Source organism: Selaginella moellendorffii, unplaced genomic scaffold (assembly GCF_000143415.4).
Source record: "Selaginella moellendorffii unplaced genomic scaffold, v1.0 SELMOscaffold_6, whole genome shotgun sequence".
NCBI classification, from domain to species: Eukaryota; Viridiplantae; Streptophyta; class Lycopodiopsida; order Selaginellales; family Selaginellaceae; genus Selaginella; species Selaginella moellendorffii.
In genome coordinates this window covers 392,640-415,869 of record NW_003314267.1, presented here as the reverse complement: position 1 = coordinate 415,869, position 23,230 = coordinate 392,640, and the positions used below count along the sequence as shown (strand labels likewise).

The 23,230-nt window shown below is 42.5% G+C and overlaps 1 protein-coding gene across 1 annotated transcript; it reads right to left on the bottom strand.

Moving 5' to 3' along the window:
* Positions 1-6,852: 6,852 nt before the first annotated feature.
* LOC9633994 (uncharacterized protein At4g14100) lies at positions 6,853-7,615 on the bottom strand. Its single transcript, XM_002965399.2, has 2 exons — positions 7,112-7,615; positions 6,853-7,058 (listed from the first exon to the last, which is right to left on the bottom strand). The coding sequence occupies exons 1-2, from the start codon at positions 7,611-7,613 to the stop codon at positions 6,868-6,870; spliced, it is 693 nt and encodes a 230-aa protein (XP_002965445.2). The 5' UTR covers positions 7,614-7,615; the 3' UTR covers positions 6,853-6,867.
* Between the last annotated feature and the right edge of the window lie 15,615 nt (positions 7,616-23,230).

Here is a 23,230-nt window from a genome sequence, read left to right as displayed (position 1 = left end):
CGTTGGACACGGTATTCTCAAGTGGGTTTCCAGCAGGCTAGCACGAGCTTCTTCTCGAGCTGGATAAGTATACCAGGCACTGGGAATGGCAGGAGTTCAAGGTCCAATCTCTTCCTGGTCGAGTTATACTTGGATGCTGCCTCTTCTTCTTCCGAGCCAGGCAAGCTCCTCGACACTGCAACTACAACATATGCCGGGTTATCGAGTGGTCGGCTCTGGAAGTTGATTGGGACCAGGAAAATAATGCTCTAAGAAGCAGCAGCATCAGAAGGAATGCCGGGTGGCTTTTCTGGCTCGGTTTCATTGGATTTACCGGCGCACTCAAAAGAAAGGATTTAGCATCAAGATGGACAAAAGGATATCGTTGGAAATGGGCAAGTGAACCGATGCTGTGCAATCGCACGAGTTCAAAAAGCGCTCGGGATGCTTATATATGTGTGTCAACGAGCTGCCAACTTTGCCATCTTGCGCTGGAGTTTTCCTGACACCCGACGACAATCCTTCGCTATCACCAAGGAACTGAGAACTTGGAGCGCCGAGGAAAGTCAGGAGCTTTCAGGGTGTGCCGCTGCAGAAGACGTCAAGCGGGACGTCAAGCGGCTGATGTAAATGCCCAAGTTTGGCCGAGCTCGTCCGTGGAAAGTTGGAGCGTATGGAGCAGGATTTGTTTGGATGCGCAAGAGATGAATCACATCGGGAAAGGGAAGTGATGCTGCGGTTTGAAGCCACTGTAATAGTCCTGCTGCTGCTGCTACTGCTGCTACTGCTCTGATGTTTGCACGGGAGTGTCCGGCTGGGAAGCTTCGTGCACCATGTGCATGCTGCGGGAGAGGCCATGGGAAATGGATTTCTCAGCGGACAGCTGCTACGAGCGCGACGTGTATAACCAGCTGGTGGAGTGGATCAAGGAATACAATCGCGGGAGTGTGGAGGATATACAAGGTTTCATGGAAACCGTGGAGCAGCGCAGAAGATCGTGGTGAGGAGGTGCGAGCCCAGGCGATTCGAGGATGTGTCGCCGATGGACTTATGTTGATAGGCAGCGCAGTTGTGATGAACTTGGCATTCAAGCTCCCTCCCATGTCTATTGCAAACTTGTCCACGTGGAGAGGTCTAGCGGTTATGGTTAGTTTCAAGCGTTAGATATATTATAGTAAGGAGCACCGGAACAAAAAGAAAAGGAAAAAGAGTGCTCCCTGCACACACCAATCGTGCTAGATCCGTTCCACTTCTGCCACGCTCATGCCTCCTTAGAGTTTCCAGCGCTGAGGACTTCCACGCGCGGCTACCCCTCATCTAGATATCGAGCTCGAGGAGGTGAAGATGCCACGAACACCGTACTTTCGAAGCTCGAATCTTTAAGCGCGACACAGCTACCTCTGGAGGACGCCAAAAGATGTTTCCAAGTCTCAAGGACTGCCTTGAACAGAGAGCCCGATCACTCCAGTCCTGACCAACGCATTTCCAGGCAAGGCCCCTTCGACACTAGCAAGTCCCTCCGGAGTGACCGCGCGGAGTGAAGCTCTCCTGGCCACTTCACCAGCCCAGCTTTCGTAACCGAAAAATTAGTATCTTTCAGGACATGCTCCGGTCAGAAACGCGAGCTTGTTGATGCCGACCGAGTGCCGTGCCGGGGAACTGGAGAGGTACAGTGAGACCCCTGTGGCCCAAAGCTAGACTTGATAATAACCACGCATGGACCTGAGCTGGTGTGACCGCTGCCTGTTTTGCAAAAACTTACAACGTAGGCCAGAGGCACTGACACCATTCATAGCATTCGGGGATGTCGGTTACTAGGTTAAAATCCTACTACAACGTTGTCGCATCGTAAAAAACTGGACATTCACAAGCCCCAGGTCCTAGCATATGACACCGTCATCTCTCAGCTTTGCAAGGACACTCTTGACAGAGTTCATGAATGGCCGGCACTCTTCAGGCACGTCACCACAGCTGCTCCGCCTCTGCTATGGCATGGATTGCCAGTGTCTTTACGTATCTGCTTGGCTTTTTCCTTGTCCCATCAGTAAGCCCCACAGTGAGCTCCAGCAATTCAAATTGCTTTGAGCGTCTTCAGAGACTTCTCCTTTAGCCGCATATCCTCACCAAACACACAGAATGAGCCCTTGATGTACAAAGCCTCGAGAAGCTCACGCGCAGCTCGCCCTTCCATTGGAACGCCCTGAGTGGCTGGTTTCTTTGCAGCTCCCGTAGCTTCCATTGGAACACACTGAGTGACTGCAACGCCCTGAGTGGCTGGTTCCTTTGCAGCTCCCGTAGCTTCCATTGGGACACCCTGAGTGACTGCAACGCCCTGAGCGACTGGTTCCTTCGCAGCTCGCGTAGCTGCCACTGGAACGCCCTCAGTGGCTGGTTCCTTCGCAGCGCGCGTAGCTTCCACTGGAACGCCCTCAGTGGCTGGTTCCTTCGCAGTTCGCGTAGCTTCCACTGGAACGACTGAAACGCCTTGAGTGACTGGAACGCCCCGAGTCTTCGACAGATGAAGGCCGTGGTAAGAGTCTTTGAGGCGCTTGAGTTCTTTCTTGCCTGCCAGATGGATGAGGCTTTCTTCAGTCAGTGAAGATTCTTCTAGCATGGACCGAATTAGCTTGAAAAGCTGGGCATCGCCATAAGTCAAGAGGGAAGTGAACACAAGAAGCATAGAAACTGTTTTGTATTTCCCCAATGCCAAAAAAAGAAGCTGCCTTCCATTTTCCTCATGGCAAAACACTTGAAGAAGTTCCCATGCTGCTCTTGCCTTTCTGGTACAGAGCAACAGCATCAAAGATGGATGCTGGAGAAGGAGGAAGCGGAGCAAGCTGATGCCTCACAGCCAGGATCTGTTCTTCAATCTCTAGCACTTTCCAGTAATGCCCCTTCTGGGCATATGCGTCAGCAAGGAGCTTCCAGCTCAGGAAGTTCCTAGCTGGACACTGGAGAAATGCCTCTCGAGCGCAATCGACTCGGCCAAGCATGCCGTAGTCTCTGATGACGCAGTTCCACACCCACGTCTTCTCGTCTTCCATTCGCTTCTTTGAAATCTCTTCGCCAGCAGTTGCCGCCGTGGGCAAGTGCGTGCCCATGGGCAGGTGAGCTCGGGAAGAAAAGAGCCTTGGCGGAGACTCTCGGCGCTGCTGCTTCCGCCTGAAATGCGATACATTTCTTTCCCCTTGGTCTCGATTAGGGTTTTTTGGAGCTCCCGGCGATTGTAAGTAGAGCGATCTCTTCTTCGATTCTCTGCGTGACGCCAGTATGCGATCTCACCTATCAACGAGAGTAGAAGCCGACTGGAGCCTTCGGCCCTCACAAACGAAGCGCAGGTTAGAAACTGCTTACAGGAGTCTCATCTCCCGAAGCTCTACCAAGATGCTGCAAAGAAGGCGATCACCCAAGATCCTTTGTGGATCAAATCACAGGTGACTTCAAACACTTGGTGAAAGCTTTGCTTTCGAAATGGGTTCTTACTTGCGATGGCCTTTTTCTGGTTCTTCTATGTGTTTTCTCCAACTAGCGAGGAAAATCCGATGCAATGCTCCACTTGTGGAGAAACTTGTCGAAGTTTTAATCGCCAGACACAGTCGTGAAACGCTTCCATCCTTCGCACCCTCGCGCGCTTCATACCAAGAGAGTTATTGAAGGAAAGCACTATGGCACCGGACCTTTCGTTTCAACGGAAGAGGAAGCTCGACGTTGTCCCGGATACATCCAAGAGGAAAAGAGGAAGCAGTACTTGAAGTTAACGCTACAGGAGCCGTCTTGGCTTTTGCTTATCAAGGCTACTCTGTAGTCAGTGCAAAACAGGCAGCAAGGGAAGGTTTTGAAGAGCGAGGAGCTCAAAGAGAAGAACGGCTGCTATCTTGCCAATTCTCGCGTTCTCTTCTCGGTGCAAGGTCCCGATGGAGCAGCGGCGAGACTTCTGCCAAGCTGACAGATGATCTTCTTCTCAACAATGGTGGCTGCGACACCGTCTCTCTTGCCGAGAAGATCAAGCTCTCAGAAGTCGAAGACAGCCATGCACAAGAACGTCGAAGCACTCGGCTACGGAGCCTGATCAAAGGCGAGGAGGCGGTGGCCGATTGTCCCAGGAGCTTGACACAACGTTTCATCATCGACAGCTCGCGTTTAGAGGTCGAAGTCGGTCCCGAGGCTTCAGGTATCGCGCACTGCGAACGGCTCCTTGGCATATCCGGCTTCTGAGAGCTCGGCCTCTTGCCCCGCTAAGCTAGTGAGGTGACGCATTTTATGCAAGACAGTGGACTATATCACGTTGGACACGGTATTCTCGAGCGGGTGGTATAGACTGGAAGGAGCAAAGCGAGCTTCTTCTCGAGCTGGAAAAGTACCAGGCACTGGGGTTTTTCCTGGCCGAATTATACTTGGATGCTGCGCCTTCTCCCGAGCGAGGCAAGCTCCTTGATCATGCAACTACAACATATGCCCGGTTATCGAGTGGTCGGCGATTGGGACCAGGAAAAAAACGCTCTATCAAGCAGCATGCCGGCTGGATTTTCTGGGGTCGGTTTCATTGCGTTACTGCATGCTCGGAAGTGCCTTTGCTTGCATCAAGCGCAACATATGTCTGAATACTTATCTTCTTGGCCACCGTGTTCTTCTCGTACAGCTTCTGCTCAGCCATTTTCAGTGATATCCTCTTGTCAATCTTACAGTGAGGCAAAACTATCGCGCTCATGCATCTTGAGGGAATATCCCAATATATCTGCACTCTGGTCTTTAGCATCCACAACAATATTGTGAAAAAAGGGCCTCAAATTGTCTCTAGCACCTGAATGTTGTGAAAGAAGGGCTTCGGCAAGTAATGGCTCGAAGTTAGTTTCCTCATTGCCAGGTAATTTAGTTAGAGCAATACACTACTCCCCCTACTAGGAGGAAGAGGTAGAATGTTGGAAGTGTTTTGATGTGAATAAAACTCATAGATCTTTTTGATGGCTGCATGCGTTATATTTGAGACTCTCCATGACGGGTCTGCATGGTGAAGCAAAAATGATGTCAAAACAAGGAAAATGTAAGAACTGAATAAGCAAAGAACTTCTGTGTGTATGTTGCCTGCTGTTATATGTAGTAGAATCGAAGATGAACCCTGTTGAAGAATGCGGCCGTCCATCACTTGAACGTAAAAAAAAGTTTGCGCCAGTGATGCTTTTCACCTGAAATGGGCCGCTCCAAGCTGGTGCAAGCTTTGGTCGATGAGAGGTTTTTGATATTGTAAAGCCAGACGAGATTCCCTGGCTGAAAAGCTGAGCCATGTCACCATGGAAATGTTTTATCACTTATTCAGCCCCTGGCGCTACCAACATCAGCTAACTCCATGCCGTCGTTCTTAACATACCATCGAACCTCTTGCATGAAAAAGATAAACTCAATGTTTTATATTATCAAGTTGTAAAACTAGCTATGGCAAATTGTTCAACTATAAGGGTCATTGCAATTGGCTTTTGAGTAATTCATTTTAAAATTTAGATTTATATTTTATATTTATTTTACCAAGACTAGAGTGAACATGGATAGGCATATGGGGTAAAATGTCCAAAAGCCAGCTCTTTAGTTTGGAGAGAATGCACGTTCTTCTAGATTCAAAACATTCAATAATTTATTTGCCAAGAGTTAGTATCATTGCAGTGGTTGCTATTCAACAAATTATGGAGGATAGTTTTCAGGCTGAGAACTCAGTCTCCAAGAGCTTTTAATGAAGCTATGGTTACAAGCTCTACTCTGTCAACAATATCCAAAGAAGGCTTTCATGGAGGGATATATAACCTCCCTTCCAACATTAATGGCTACAGATATTGCTATGATGAGTTCAACAATCCACCAAGTGATGGCTTATGTGTTAAATGCAAATATGAAACTGCAAAACTAGATATGAAGGTCTAGCATATGTTCTTGGATAATCTTCTGTGACAAATAGCTTAACAATAGCCAGAAGGAGTTCCAATGCCAGTAGTTCAACAAAAAGATTGGAAAACTTGTGTTTTAGGAAGTGTTTTGATTATGAGAGCTAGCATAATTGGGAGGTATATAAAGCCTAAAAAGTAAGCCATTGAACATATAAAGTCTGCTGATAGAAGAGTAATCAAGGCTACATATCTATTGTTTGTTTATGACTAAAGGCCTTTTGAATGCTTGATATGGAGGTAATTGACATTTTACAGTAGTTAGGTGTATAGAACAACTTTACAATTCATTAGAGTTTAAAGATAAAAAGAAATGACCCAAAAATAAAAGTGCACTATTTCTTATTTGTTTAAGCAAATTTGTAAGTGGATATATATAAAATATTCTTGAATATTTAAAATTTTAAATCTAGTAACACCATCATGTTCAAGACAATCTCTACATTCATTGCAAAATCCATGAATCCATTCTCACTGCTAGCTATAATGATGGTCTCTCTTTGAGTCAATACTGTGGACCCCGAAGGATCTCACCTTCCCTTGCAAACGCACCACCCTCAAGCAATCAGCTAACACGAACAATGGGCCTCAACTCGCTGGTCCTTTCCATCGTGAGGCTCGACTTAGCAAAGGGTGGCTTGATCCCGCCTCACACCCATCCCCATGCATCCGAGATGAGTCCTGAGGTACGCTGGGTTTGTCACCACGGACAACAAGCTCTTCGCTCGGGTGATCTCCAGAGACGACGTGATGATTTTTCCCGGGAATTGATCCACTGGCAGCTCACACCGCCACTGGGATCGTCTCAACTCGCATTTCCCTGGCTTCCAGCTGATTGCCAGCTCCATGTTTGGATCCAATATCCTGGACGAGGTGTTGATCAAGACCTTCATCAACGAGAAGGCCGTGCAGCAGCTCACCCTCTGGCTAGGAAACAAAACCGTAGTGTCGAAGTTTGTCATACGAGATTTTTTCCAAGTTTTTTTCCAAGTGTGCTGTGCTTGAAGAGCTCACTTGGTTCCTTTGTATCACCTCCATTCTCTTGGAAACTCTTGTTTTCTTCGCGATCAAAACAGTACCATGGCGCTTGCCACCCTTCATCCTCGAGCACCTTGCCAGGCTCGAAAGTCATGACATACTCTTCCCTCCCTGGAAGATTTTCATTCTTAGTTCTTAATAGAGCGAGAAGGAAGAGACTATACCTGTGTAGAAGATCCAATACACAGGCCTCTTTGTCTCCACATCCTCGTAGTAGAAGATGAAATCATCGGCCTTGGACCAGACATTGCAAGTGAATCCTCCCACTTCCCTCACGCCAATGTAGGTGGAATTGCCCACCAGCCAATCCGGTGGCAAAATCCCCACTGGAACATGAACAGTCCTGCAACTGCCGGCGTCGAGATCGTAGAAGAAGGACGTGCCGTTTGTCCACTCGAGATCGTAAAGCGTGGATCCCAGCTGCGAGTGGATGATGTTGAAGTTCCTGCCATTAGGGAAATCATACCAGAGGTCGACCGTGGAGAGCTTGCCGCTCGCATTTTGGAGGAGCAGCGCGTGGAATTGCTCCGGCCACGGCGTTGGAGTGGGGCTTCCAAATCCGGCGCCGCAGAAGCCGAGAAGAATTGCTGCGAGGGCGAGCTTAGCCGCATTGCCATGCGACGCCATAGCCAAAAATATCCCCGCGTACCTTTGGAAAATTTCCATATGTTTACATCCAGAGAAAGGAAATAAACGTTACTGCCACTTTGTCAAACCATTTCGCTACTCTTTGCAGCTCCACTCCTGATACCGGTGCAAGCTCCCTGGAAAATCCGTGAAGAGTCCTCGACTTGAACAGTCTTGATCCAGTATCCGAATTCCTCGTATGGATCCTCATGAAAATTAAAATGTAGGAACTGGTTCTCGTTCCTAAACGTGTAGGGATGAACCTTAAGAACAGAGAAAATCGAGGGTAGCGAAAGGTAAGAAAATTTGGAGCGGACAAACCTGGAGATGCCGAGAGTGAGATTTTGAAACCAGGTGCGTCGCGTTCATCAAATAACCAGTGGTGGTGTTTGGAGGCACTATCGTATCCTTCCAATGCCAACAACATAGTTGCTGATGAAATCCAAGTATCGGTTTGATGTTATCTCTGTCACAATTGAAGCTTTTCAGCATACAATCGACTTGGATACCTGGTTTGTGACCTGCGTAAGAACCGTGTAATTGTCGATCAGTAAGATCTTTGGAGAGTCTGTTATGTTCGAGATGTACATAAGCGACGTTGGAGCAAAGCTTTGTATAAAGATTGGCTGCTTGTTCCACTCGTCCGACTTATATTTTCTTTGTAGTCATACTCCTGTAGCATTTCCATGAAAGAATCTTCTACTCTCTTGCCTTGAGAAATTTAAAGTAATCCATCGCATTTAGTCAACATTTAGGGTTTAGGGTTATTCCTTGCTTCTTGTCAAGCTGCGAATTTCATCGATGAGTCTTTATCACGATGCAATTGCACTGTGCGTATCAAAATCCCCACTCTGGAAGCTCACAATCCTTGGAAATCGTTTCTTTGCGTTCTAGGTGACTGAATCCTAGACTTACCTTTATGTCCTTTATAGTTACTCTAAGCTCTCATCAAACATTTTCCTCTTTTCCTCTGATAGTCAAGGCCTTTTTGTCCATCTTTTAAGTCGTGTCCGGGGAATGAGTGATACTGTTGTTGAACAAGCTCAGCATCGACGTGAGGAAGTCATCCGAGTCTCGAAGCTTGAGCGTCGCCAACCATGGTGGAATGGGCCAGGAAAGGCAGCATGGAAGTTGCGAGTGAAGGCGTCAGGGATCTGGCCAGCGAGAGAGTTCGCGTAAACAAGGTTGAATAGCAGTCCAAGGAACACTGCCTCTGAGCTTGTTAGACAATCCTCCAAGTTGGACAGGCCACCAATGGAAGATGGAATTGCTGCCTTCGAGCAGCTAGAGCCGAGAGAACTTCGTGACCATGCTTGGAATTTCCCCTACCAAAAGACCAGGCACAAGAGATCTTCATGGAGAGTTACCAAAAGCATTTGAGCGTGATCCAGCCTCGGCGACTGTTTCTCGTGAAGAATCCCAACTTGGACTCACGGAATATTCTATCAAACGAATGATATTAATACAATTTATCATTTGATCTTAACATTTTCAAAGAAAAATTCCCATTTGCAACTTATCACATTAAATTAAAAAATACTATATTAAACAACATTAGCCCCTCAATTAAAAATTAAAATATTATATTTTATAAATATCCATCATCATACTAATTTGCAATAATCAAGGAAAATTTTTAGGTTCGTAGAAAACACAAGTTTCATCAATAGTGTCATACACCACAACATGACCAGTATTTTCTACACATAAAGCCATAGCTTTAAATTTAATTTTCCAATATATATCATATGTCCATAGTATTTCATGATTTTCATTGTATATCACAAGATTTCCATCAATTTGAATTCTTAAATAGCAACAATTTCCGTTTAAAATTATTTTCCAGAATATAATCTTACCTTTATAAAGCACAAGGTTGCAATTCATGTGCAATAATAATATAAATTGATGATTAGTTGATTCTAAATAGTCTCCACTTTGTAGATTTGAGAAATATGAAGAATCATCAATACTTCTAATACATGAACGTCTCCATGTACAATCTAAACAGTTTGGGCTTTTCATAATATTTTTGGTATGATATAAAGTATTGTTACTATTATCCTTATTGTGTAAAGAGTAACTTTGCTCATTATTATCAATTTTAAAGATTAAACTAAAAGTTTTTGTAATATATTCATTGACAGCAAAATTGGTGATCTCATTATCATTTCTAATAGCAACACTTTCTAAATATTGAAGATTTCGTTGTACTGTCTCACCAGAAAAAAAAGATTCATAATCTGGAAAAATACTACAAAGTAAATCATAAAATGGTGGGGGTTTTGTTGATGTAAAGCAGTTATTATAATTTTAATTCCATTATAAGTATAGATAACTGAACTTCCAGCAAAGAATTTGGCTGTAGGATGAATCTGACTAATCACTATGGGTATTGCTTTTAAAATAGCATCTTTAAGTTGTGGAGAGAAATGTTGAGGGTTACTTCTTAAAACTTTTACTGCTAGATGTTTTCCAAATAAACTAACTAATACAAGAGAGAAAATCATTCTATAGCAAGCCATATAAAAAACAAGGGTAGATGTGATTGTTCATATGTTTGTTTTTGGAGTCTTATATGTGTAACATATTGAGTAAATCAACAAATGTATGGCAAATACAGCCACAATGCAAAATGATGTCTTTAATCTACATATGGCAAAAGAAAAATGATATACAATTTGAACATAGTTTTGCTTTTTTCATATTATATATTATAAGCCTTTGCATACCATTCCAAATCTTAGATCCATAAGGGTGGAAATGCTATAGGCCAAAAAATATTCCAATGTAACTACTAATCTATTTCTTTTCTAAAGTAATGCACTTCATCTCTTCTGAACAATTAAGTTTTTGGATATATAGTTAAAGTTGGATCCATCAACATAAATAGTTACATAATTTTGGGGAGGTTGTCTTTTGCATTTGTCATCACACAGAAAAGGCTAACACAATTTGTTCATTGGAATGATTTATTTGTTAGTTGATATTATTAATTCTTATTTAGTTTCTTTCAGCACTGATCCACATCTAGCTGAAGGGTCTGCTCTTGGGAAAAGTGGAATTGACGCCTCCTTAAAGGTTGGTGATCCAGCTCCATCAAAGTGGAAAAGAAAAGGAACAAATGGTGGAAGAAAGAAGAAGAAAAAATAAAGAAAGGAATGAAAGAATGAAAGAAATCATCAAAAAGTAGAAGTCTTGCCTACTCAAATGCATTAAATCTCCAATTTTTGGTGAATGCTCCTTGAGATGGAAGAATCTTGGTCTAACTCCAAAGGTTGGCTAGACCTACAAAATTCCTATTAATTCCTCTTGGTGACCATCAAAGATGATTGCATTGAAGATTGTTGTTTCCTAGGAGAAAGAGGACTCTTGGTTGATGATTTTAGGTGTTTCGATACAAGGAAAGACCTCTATTTCTCTATTATTGATTTGGTGGCCTTATGAAGTGGTGAGGGATATGAAGAATATCTTAAATTTCCCCACCACTTGAAAGATTCGAAGCCTAAAGGATGAAGGAATCTGCTCAGATATATGGTCTTCTTTGTTGACTGGAAGTAGCTGGTGGAGACAATGTCAATCATATCTTGTGCTACATAGCTTTTTGATGAAAATTTAAGGGATTCACTACCCCTAAAGTCAAAGATACCATTGCACTATTGGCTGATGCAAAAACCTTTTGTGTTGTTATACATCACCAGCAGCATTCAAAAGCACCAATCACCACTGGTGAAAACCAGCTAGACTAAAAAGTAGTTCATAGACATTCATGACACATATTTGGGTTGTTGAACCTGAGATGTTGGTGTAAGAAGAAGCAAAGAATATTGTAGTCCTAGCTCACTTCACTAGCCAAAACTTTCTCTCAAACCTTTGAAGTTGTATCCACTACTTTGTATGCTTTTTTGCTAATGTTTACCTTTTAGAAATTGTTCTAGAGGCCATGTACTTTACCATGGTACTTTGTGTTTGTGGTGACTCCTCACAGCTTTAAGCCAATTCCTCCATATTGGTTAGCATATCTTGATAAGCCCTTCATGCTTGTCATTGTTGTGTAATGAGTTAAAGTGTTGTTGTCCTACTGTTGCGAATGTGACTTCGGGTATCGAAAGTTACATGTCGGCTAGTCCTTACGGACACTCTTACCTTACTGCCGCGACGGCAGGAGGTCGGTATTGCTGGACCTGTTATCAATTTCCCATTTGAGCTAGTTGAGAAACTAGTCAATGACCGTGTACTTAGATCGGATAAATATAAGGTAGGAACCCTATATGTTTCTTGCTGAGCATACTCGGCCTGGTTTGAGAAACTCCTGTCATTGGCTTGCACTTGCTAGTACCAAGAACCCCCGCGATATTGAGATTGGTCCCTCAATATCGCTAGATGATAGCTTACCGTGTCTGCCAAACACCCTTATTGTCATGCCCTTTGTGTTGGTCTCATTTCGGTCCCAAATGCTATTTATGGAAAGTGTCTAGATTTGCTCATTTGGAATATCTACAGAATGTAGAGATCGTCCTGAACACAATGGTGTTCGTCCTGTGTCCAAATTCGCAATCTAGGGACATTCCATATTTAATAAGTTTCAAGCTTGTCCCAGAGACTAACTTCTGATACTAAGGGAGGCTTGGGGTGAAAAGCCCAAAGCGTGTGTTCCTCAGGGGGGGGGGGCTGTGGGGGGTTCCAAATGTATAATAGGGATAGTGGGTAGGTCGGGCATGGCCGACCAACCTGAGGCATAGTCTAGCTCCCGCTTGCGTGCTTGTCCTTGTTCTGCGTCCGGCTTGGGTCTAAGCCCAAGTTCCATTCCATGCTAGCTGGTGGAATACCTATATCCTCACATTAGGCTACCGGTATGCCGAAATAGCACCAAATTCCATTTGGCTCCGTTTTGCGTGCTGGTCTTGGCATTGGGATGCTGGTTGCTCCAAGACTGTTCCAAGTCGCTCCGGGCCCCTGTCCCTTCGCTCCTTAGGCTGTATGCTCGGGAGTTGCTCCGTGGTCCAATTTCATCACTCCTTGGCTCCACGCTTGGGAGTTTGGCACCGTTCCTTCGTTCAGTGGCCCAAGGCCCTGAACCTTGGGTTCCTATGGATATGTGGCATGGACACGTGGCATATGACATGTGGCATCTGTCACGTGGCACAAAGAGGGTTTAGGTTCCGCTTCGTGGTGTTATCCTATGGTAAATTGCCATAGGATAAAGGGTCAAAACCACGTGCGCTACATTTGGTATCAGAGGTATGAGTCTCAGTGAGTACTATTCAATGAGATTGGGCAACTAGTCTCGTTGCATATGCAGAGATGAAAACGATGGTCCGAATGGGTACACGTTTGGGTGCAAAGGCTTCACAATCGTTCCTTGGGTATGGATTTGGTTACTTTTTTGTACCATAGTATGTGAGCTTGCTCTTGGGCTCATAAGAAGGATTGAGTTGTTCCAGTAGCACGAGTTTGCGCTTGGACTCGTGAGTGAGGCACATTAGCAATTCAAGGTTGCACTTTGAGTTGGCAGGATTAATGTTAGCCTATCGGTGGTTCCATGAATTGTTCCATGTACCATGGGTGAAAATAAACTTTCCCTGGGTTTGCTATGAGTGGCAAATAGGCTGATCCGTAGCTGTTTAGCACGGCACTAGTGGATCCTTCCTAGGCATGATTATAAGTGGATCAATCAAGACTATAGGGATTAGTCTATTGGTTCAAGTATTGTCTATTGTTGAGCATAACTTTGTTACGCTTGGCTTTTGGATTGATGCAGAAATGCTCTTCATTAGCTTTGGCATTATGAAGTTTGGCTTATGGATGTGTTGAAGAAGATATTGTGGGTTGCACCATGATTTCTTCTTTAGCATTGAAGTTAGCTTCTATGAGACTCGTGATTATAAGTAGGAAAGACTTGGTTATAGGCTTCTTCGAGCTTTTGGTTCCTTGAGCTTTCTGCTCATTATTCCATTTGTTAGAAGTTGTTGGGGGAAAGCATTTTGGCTCTTAGCTTTGATGTTGAAGTTAGTATTTGCATCTAGCAATCATTAATAATGATTGACTGTCATTTAAGATAGTTGATTATCCTTGTCGAAAGTTTTGCTTGATTATCGTTGATCTAGAATGATTTGCTATTCTTCGGGATGGTGGATTCCTTCTTAGACGATGATTCTGCATATATATTTTTGATAGGATGATTGATGATCTTTCATGATGGTTAGTTGTTCTCTTTGATGGCTTATGGCTTTTCACATTACCACATGTTCTTTGTGGTTTGCCTTGGATTGTTCTCTTGGGTTTGAGATATCAATAGGATATTGCAAATGTTTGCTTGAGCAACTCTGGTTCTTTGGTATTGTTGACTGACATCTATTTAGATTGGCTAGTGCAATGGTTGATATGAACAAGTGTTTGTTTGTTTTGCAACATTCATTTTGTTCTATTGATTATTGCTCGAGTTAGTTCTCATAGATTAGGATGTTATTTCCTTCGGGTGATATATTCGCGAGCATTGTACTTGTTACTCAATGATACTTTGTGTTCTTTGAGTTGTGTTTTGTAAGTTGTTTAGCATATTGTCTACAATTTTCAATAGTTAAGTTTCATCATTGAGTTTCCTTGATGATCTACTTACTATTGAATTTTGTTGGATGGTGATTCCTATGTTTACCAATTATGATGATCTTGGTGGTTCCTATACTCAAATACTAGTTTATCGGATGATAACTTTCCTGGAATACTTTTGTATTCTCATCTAAGATATATTCACTGATAATTAAGACTCTAAGATATCATTGTTTATGACTTTGATATTGTCCATATATTGATTTTTGAGTTTGGGCCAGTATAGGCAGACTGGCTTCGGCACTTCGTGTGTATGGTGAAATCTCTAGTCATGAGGTAGCTACTGTCGACTGGTCACATAACCCGCCTCTCTGTCGATGTTCCTTATTTCATTGAAAGGGTGTGACTGTGTAAACAACTCTAACTGCCTGTTTACAGTAGTCTATCTAAACCTTACCGACGGGTTTGGTTTCTTTGCTTAGGAGGGTTAGGGCCTCTGGCTTTTCTCTCTATGTCCTTGCGGGCAGGAGCATATCACACTTTTGTAGCTGGGTGACACCCAGAGCAGCAAGGGTGGCTTACTCTGTTGGTCATTTCCTTGTCAGTGACGGCCGGAAGGTGTCTGAGTTGGTAGCGCATCTGCATTAGACAAAGAGGTTGCCTCCTAACTCATTTAAGTTGGTGCATTTCTCACATAGTGTGAGTACTGTGAATTTTTTTTGGAGTTGTTTCCTTGGCGGTATTGTAGACTCGAGTATGCATCGACGAGGACGTTGATCTTCCCAAGGGGGGGAGAGTGTCACGAATGTGACTTCGGGTATCGAAAGTTACCTGTCGGCTAGTCCTTACGGACACTCTTACCTTACTACTGCGACGGTAGGAGGTCGGTATTGCTGGACCTATTATCAGTTTCCCACTTGAGCTAGTTGAGAAACTGGTCAATGACCGTGTACTTAGATCGGATAAACATAAGGTAGGAACCCTATATGTTTCTTGCTGAGCATACTCAGCCTGGTTTGAGAAACTCCTATCATTGGCTTGCACTTGCTAGTATCAAGAACCCCCGCGATATTGAGATTGGTCCCTCAATATCGCTAGATAATAGCTTACCGTGTCTGCCAAACACCCTCGCTATCATGCCCTTTGTGTTGGTCTCATTTTGGTCCCAAATGCTATTTATGGAAAGTGTCCAGATTTGCTCATTTGGCATATCTACGGAATGTAGAGATCGTCCTGAACACAATGGTGTTCGTCCCGTGTCTAAATTCACAATCTAGGGACATTCCATATTTAGTAAGTTTCGAGCTTGTCCCAGAGACTAACTCCTGATATTAAGGGAGGCTTGGGGTGAAAGCCCAAAGCGTGTGTTCCTCAGGGGGGGGGGGCTGTGGGGGGTTCCAAATGTATAATAGGGATAGTGGGTAGGTCGGGCATGGCCGACCAACCTGAGGCATAGTCTAGCTCCCGCTTGCGTGCTTGTCTTTGTTCTGCGTCCGGCTTGGGTCTAAGCCCAAGTTCCATTCCATGCCAGTTGGTGGAGTACCCATATCCTCACATTAGGCTACCGGTATGCTGAAATAGCACCAAATTCCATTTGGCTCCGTTTTGCATGCTGGTCTTGGCATTGGGATGCTGGTTGCTCCAAGACTGTTCCAAGTCACTCCGGTCCCCTGTCCCTTCGCTCCTTGGGTTGTATGCTTGGGAGTTGCTCCGTGGTCTGATTCCATCACTCCTTGGCTCCACGCTTGGGAGTTTGGCACTGTTCCTTCGTTCAGTGGCCCAAGGCCCTAAACCTCAGGTTCCTTTGGACACGTGGCATGTGACACGTGGCATCTGTCACGTGGCACAAAGAGGGTTTAGGTTCCGCTTCGTGGTGTTATCCTATGGTAAATCGCCATAGGATAAAGGGTCAAAACCACGTGCGCTACTTTAATGGTGTCTAGCTACTTAGTATCAAAGAAAATAGTTAATTCCTTTTCATCATCTTTCTTAGGCATTTGTAGCTCTACAAGCTGCGACGCTGTCACGTGGCACAAAGAGGGTTTAGGTTCCGCTTCGTGGTGTTATCCTATGGTAAATCGCCATAGGATAAAGGGTCAAAACCACGTGCACTACTTTAATGGTGTCTAGCTACTTAGTATCAAAGAAAATAGTTAATTCCTTTTCATCATCTTTCTTAGGCATTTGTAGCTCTACAAGCTGCGACGCTGTCACGTGGCACAAAGAGGGTTTAGGTTCCGCTTCGTGGTGTTATCCTATGGTAAATCGCTATAGGATAAAGGGTCAAAACCACGTGCGCTACTTTAATGGTGTCTAGCTACTTAGTATCAAAGAAAATAGTTAATTCCTTTTCATCATCTTTCTTAGGCATTTGTAGCTCTACAAGCTGCTCTCGCACACATGTTGTATGCTAGTTGGCTCTTTGTGGCTTTTGAAGACTTTGCCTCCTAAGTATTCTCATGTTGATTAAAATCTAAAATGGTGATCCAAAAGTAAAAATCTCCTCTTCCTTTGGTGTAGCAAGTATCTTAAGAATGCTGGCTATTGTATGTGTTGGATGAAGTCCTAAAGTCCAAGCTGTTGAAAATTGATACCCTAATCACTTTCACAAGTTTTCATCATTCATTCATATTCTATCCAGACTATTGTCTTAAATATAATTGTGAAAGATACTTGTCAACATGTTCTTATGGACACTCTGTAGCGCACATAGTTTTGACCCTTTATCCTATGGTGATTTATCTCTCTCCCCTTAAGACTGGAAAAGGGCAATTGCTTGATGAGAGAGCCCTTAATGGCTATTTTATCCCCATTTATCCCCCAAGGTTCCAAGGATTCACGGTGACAGTATATCTAAATTTCATCCTATGATCACATGCGCTACACTCACCCCCCCTTCAAAGATGTCAATTTCCTCATTAACTATTGACTAGCAACCCCTACTGAGCCAAGGGGAACCAACACCTCCATTTCCTCACTCAATCTACCAATCCTTCCATTATGTAGACCAGCTATTCCATGTGAGGCAACTAGTCATCCACCCGTACCGCAGTCCCACAATGGATACCTTTGTCCGTGGATACTCCACACAAGAGGAAGGACGTACGCATGGATGCCTAATACATACGATTTCAAATTTAGGGGTAGGAATATACCTTGCTCAAGGGTATATTATACTTTTAAGTAGCCACTAATCAATGGGAATCGAACCCGTGCCATTTTCTTTGATACCAACTGTAGCACACCTTATCTCTCTCCCCTTAAGCCAACTGGAAAAGGGGCAATTGCTTGATAAGAGAGCCATTAGTGGCTATTTTATCCCCATTTATCCCCCAAGGTTCCAAGGATCCACAGTGACAGTATATCTAAATCTCATCCCATGATCACATGCGCTACACACTTTCTCTTTATTGTTATGATGGTAGGAAGTCGGTACAATTGGTTCCCTTTATAGATCCCACTTGAGCTAGTTTTGAAATTAGTTAATGGCTATATACTTAAATCAGATAAATATAAAGTAAGAACTCCTATATGTTTCTTGTTGAGTAGACTCGGCCTGGTTTGGAAAACTCCTATTATTGACTTGCACTTATTAGTATCAAGAACCCCCACGATATTGAGTCTAATATCTCAATATTATTATATAGTAGCTTACGGTGTCCACTAGACACCCTCGCTATCACGCCTTATGTATTGATTCTGTTTTGGATCCATATGCTATTTATGATAAGTGTCTAAATTTGCCTAAAAGGCATATCTATGGAATGTAGAGAGTGTCTTGAACTCTATAGTGTTATTTTTGCTCCTTAACACCATTCTATATTTAGTAAGTTTTCACATTTGTCCCAGAGACTAACTCCTGGTACTAAGGGAGGCTAGAGGTGAAAGCCCAAAGCCTATGCTCCTAATAGGAGGGGGGCTATAGGGAGGTTTTAAACAAATGTATAGTAGGGATAATGGTTAAAATGCATGTTTGACCACCTGAGATATTAATTTAGCTCTTGCTAAGCTGTGTTGCTCCTTTTTTTGCATCTAGCTTGGGTTTAAGCCCAAATTCTATGCTCCTCTAGTCGGTGGGGTACCCTCCTCCTCGTATTAAGCCACTGATATGCTAAAATTGTGCCAAACACCATTTGACACCGTTTTAAATATAGGTATTAGATACGGGGAGCTAGTGCTCATAGGATTAAGTGTGTATCAGACCCTCATTTTGTAGCATAATAGGCTTGGAGTTCGACTCCAAATTCAAGTGTGCTACATTTAATATTAGAGGAATTGTCTCAATGATTCTTATCCAACCTTTGTTGACTTAAGTTGCATATACAAAGACTTTTTTAGTAGATCCGAAGCGACCAGTGTAGAATTAGTGGGATTGCACCATTTGGTAAAAATGTTATATGCATGTTCAGTTATTGATAGAGGCATGCATACAACTAGCAAGATGGTGAAGAGGAACTATGCTAATGATGCTGAAATGTTTAAACGAGCAAATGAAGAGGAGGAAACTCCTGCTAAAGATGCTTTAGAAGAGATTGAGGCTAATTCAGAAGAGGAAGAGCTTGATGATGTAGCACTGTAGCATACAACTCAAGATATTGAGATTGAGAGTTCTAAGGGTGATGAAGTTCTACAATTGCCCCTGATTGCATGAGTTTCAAAGTTCAAGCCTCCGAAACCACCCAATTTCAGAGGCATGTGGGACTATTAAGTTTTGGAAGTCTAGGTCTACAATATGGAAAACTATTTCATACTTGCAGATGTAGATGATCGAACAAAAGTTGCATGTGCACAGTCCTTTCTTACCAATCATGACAAAACTTGGTGGTGCTAGGTGTGTGCTCAAAAAGGGAAGTTAGAATAAGATATAGTTTCGTATCCGTAAGGAATATTTGTCGAACGATCTTGGCCTAAGATTTCATACTAACCAGCGGCGGTTAAAGCAACGTGGGGACCTTATGTATTATGTTAATTGGTTTGCTCAGAAACGCATTATGATTGCAAATATGAGTGACGAAGATGCTTGAAATTATTTCCTGGAATGTTTGAATTCAATTTATCACAATGAGATTTTGAAGTTTAAGCTGAAGACATACCTAGAGTGTAAAGAGGCATGGAACAATATCAATAGCTGCATGCTAGTAGAATAAGAACTTTAGGAATAAACAAAGTGATCAAAAACAGAGGGTGGAAGGAAAGTTTCACCTTGGAGGCTCACAAGCAATAGTTAACAAAGGTGGTGGTTGCCGATCACTAGCAACTTCTTCTAGTCCTAAGCCCTTTAAGGAAAGTTTCACTTTGGAGGCTCACAAGCAATAGTTAACAAAGGTGGTGGTTGGCGACCACTTGCAACTTCTTCTGGTCCTAAGTCCTTTGTTCCTCCTCCTAGTGGGTACAAACAACAACAACTTGCAAAAACTACTCCTAGTAGAACAGGTAGTGTGGGTTATTGCTTCTATTGTGGAGAGGTAGGATATAAGTGTAAGCTCCTGAAGTTTGGACTTCCCGGGAGATCACCCAGCCCAGTACTATTCAAACCCAAGGACGCTTAACCCCAAATATCCCAAGACCCTTAACCAATTGGAAAAGGGGGTGCACTCTTGTTCATGGGCCCTTTCCCTCTATATTTGAACCGCTATGGATCGTCTCTCAAGTCATTCCCTTTTGTTGTTTACAATCCACCACGCTTCCCTGCAAGTTCACGCCCTCATGAATGGAAGCTAAGAGCCGCAGCTCTCCCGAGAGCCCCGCTCTCTTGACACCCTACCCCTCGGGTCGAGCCCAACGGGAGCAAACTGGACTAGCCAGATGTCAATCAATATGTGGTGTGATTCCCCTAGCCAACCAACAGAGTCGGATCCCCTAGCCAACCAATAGAGTCGGATTATGTGGTGTGATTCCCCTAGCCATAGCCAACCAATAGAGTCGGATTATGTGGTGTGATTCCCCTAGCCAACCAACAGAGTCGGATCCCCTAGCCAACCAACAGAGTCGGATCCGAGACCACTCTAATACCAAATATAAGCTCCTGAAGTTTGGACTTCCCAGGAGGTCACCCAGCCCAGTACTATTCAAACCCAAGGACGCTTAACCCCAAATATCCCAAAACCCTTAACCAATTGGAAAAGGGGGTGCATTCTTGTTCATAGGCCCTTTCCCTCTATATTTGAACCGCTATAGATCATCTCTCAAGTTGTTCCCTTTGGTTGCTTACAATAAGTCCTCAGAATGTCCCAACAAACATAAGACAAGGTCTTATGTTAATGTCATTAGGGAAGATAGTGGTGGTGAAGCTGAAGGGGTTGACAAGTTGATCAATGCAAACTATAAGGAAGAGGAAGTGAGTTACTTTTGTTACTTTCCTCAAGATATTCTTGTAGTCAATGCAAACATTAATCCATTTATGTATCTAGTAGGCTTTATCCGCGAATATTGAATCTGAGTGATGATTGAACTTTAACATGATGTGACTTTGTGCAGCACTATAAATCCATTTGATATATTTGTTGAAAAAATTCATACATATTCAAAGACTTAGTAGAGTTGTTAGGATTGAAAGCTGAGTAGATATTGCCCATATACTTCTGTTTGCAAAAGGTAGTCAAGTACATACATCATCTAAAAATTTGGTATCTTCAACTCTATCAAGTCCAATCTTTTTATTGGAATATCACCTATAAATCTTCTGGCTAGAAGGACATCTTAATGTATCTTTTCAGTTGCAAAAGGGCTCCTTAAAGGATTGGGATGTTAAGTTCCTAACTACAAGAGCTGCTCAAAAAGTAGCTAAGAAGGGATGTCAAACCTTTTGGGTTCAAGTGATAGAAGTTGAGGGTGATAGTGACTCAATTCGAATTGGTAACAAGGTTGATTCTGTACCAAAGGAAATATTGAAATTGTTGGCAAAGAATCAAGATATCTTTCCAAAGGATTTACTACTAGGGTAACCTCTTAGTTATGATACTGATCATCAGATTGAGATTATTCTAGGTTTTAAACCACCTATAAAAGCTCTATATCATTAGAACATGAGATGGTTGAACTCAAGAAGCAACTTATGGAGCTTCTTGACAAAAGTTATGTCTGACCAAGTAAGTTACTTTTTGGGGTGAAGGAACCACCAAAGGGTGCAATGGCCCAATTTGTATCATGACATTCTGACTTCTTGGGTAGGTAGATTTTAGTTTGATGCAGCCTCTGTGTCATCCTCCAAGGAGCTATCGAGTAGTGACAATCATAACTTCATCACACTCTCCTTGCAACAAGTTTAGTGAGAATTCACCTTCATTCCTCTTAGTTATATTATGGCTGGGTTTCAACTCTCCATTTATGTGTCAAATGCTTTCAAAGAGTGATTGAGCAAACAACATTACCACACATACATAGACATACAATAAAAAACACACATCATCTTTGGAGTGTATCATCCATTTTTTCACCATCCATAGACATTAGGAGCTCTAGAATAGAATCTCTAAGAAAGTTTTCTTAAATCATCACTTTGAGAAGATTTGGTTGAGAGATTTTCTTGTCTTTTTGTTGTGTCTCTTTAATCACAACTTTCTTTGACTTTCTTTTTGTGTTCTTTCTTCAACTAGCTCTCTCTTTCACTAGGAAGATTGAATATGAAAGACAAAAAAAAGCAAAAAAACAGTTAGCACTGCAAGAAGTGCTTAAAAGTTTCTATATCTCATAGTCTCGCTCGACTTGGTCCTCCCTCCAATCTGGTCATCAAGAACTCAAAACTCAAAGGAATCGAAAGTGAAAGAGTGAGAGAGAGTGAAACCAAAGCTCTAGTTTCTTCTCACCTTACACTCATTATTAGAAAACTTTATTTAAGCACATGTTCTAGTGTTTAAAATCTTGATCTTTCTTGAGTCTAGTAGAGTTCTATTTCTAATTTCTTTCGAGGTATAGTACATTTGAGATCTTTGAGTGGTTTGAGTGAAAATGAAGCATTTATAAGTTGGGCTGAGTTGTAAGCAAGTTTCCTTTTATTTTGATGGCAAAGTGCCAATTGTTTTCCATCTTTCCATCTTTTCTTTATTTTGTTTCAGCCTTCTGTCCCGGTCCTAAGCTTCACTGATTTGCCTAAAAGCCATGATCCGCTTGGGGCTTCTGGATCATCGTTGACAACAACATCATATCCGGATTGGTGTCGGGGAAGCATGGCATGAAGGTGAGAGTGTCACCACGGCTGAGAGGGAGAGATTTCAGCACTCAAGCAAGGCAGATCATCAGCTCTGTGTGCATAGTTTTTTTGTTTTCTTTCCATATTTTGTTTGTTATATTTTCTTTTCCATCATGCAATTTCTCAAATGAGATATTCAAGCTTAAACTCTCAAGTCTTTACAAAGTTGGCATGAGATAATAGGACTAAGATTTATAAAGCTCTCTTTCACAAAAATATAGAGTTCATTACAACTAAATTTAGCCTCTTGAGATCTATAAACAATGTAATCACTCATAACACACTTAAATGATAAAAATGTGGCAGTGGCTAATGCCAAATCAACTCTAACTGTAGGTGTGAGCCTTCCTTAACTTTGTACATTCTATGACAAAAATAATAACTCATTTTTCTCCGAATTCTACCTATAAATGGTATGTAGGTTGTTTACTCCCAATTACAACCCAAAAAACACCATTCATACCAAATGGTGTTTTTCAGGGTTGCCTAACACACAATTCATTAACTGAGTAAGGGCACCCAAAATACACCATTGGGCATCCTTGAAAATTGATTAGTATTGGAAAATTAAATTCAATCTTTTTATCATCTACACAATTAGGGTTAATCCAATAATATCTTTTTTGTTGCCAAATGGTTTTGCTTAAGTGGCACCATTTGGTCTTGTATAGAAATGGTCTTACACCCTTTATACAGCTGGATTAAAGAAAGGCTTCAAGGGTGAATTGTTTTCCTCTATGTTAGTTAATAGAAAATTAAGCTGTGTAATGCATATATGTTCTTATTCATCACCCAAAGTTTGACTTGCCACAAAAGAAAATTTATTGTTAGTTATCAATGTTTACATTTGATTTTCAAGCCAAAAACAAACTAAAGTACTTTGCTCTATTGATATAAAGGGATTAAAAAGTTGTAGAAG

Coding starts and splice junctions, on each gene's coding strand:
- LOC9633994 (XM_002965399.2), bottom strand. CDS start 7,613: ATGGAAATTTTCCAAAGGTACGCGGGGATATTTTTGGCTATGGCGTCG. Junction 7,059..7,111: donor GTATTGGATCTTCTACACAG/GTATAGTCTCTT, acceptor AAAATCTTCCAG/GGAGGGAAGAGTATGTCATG.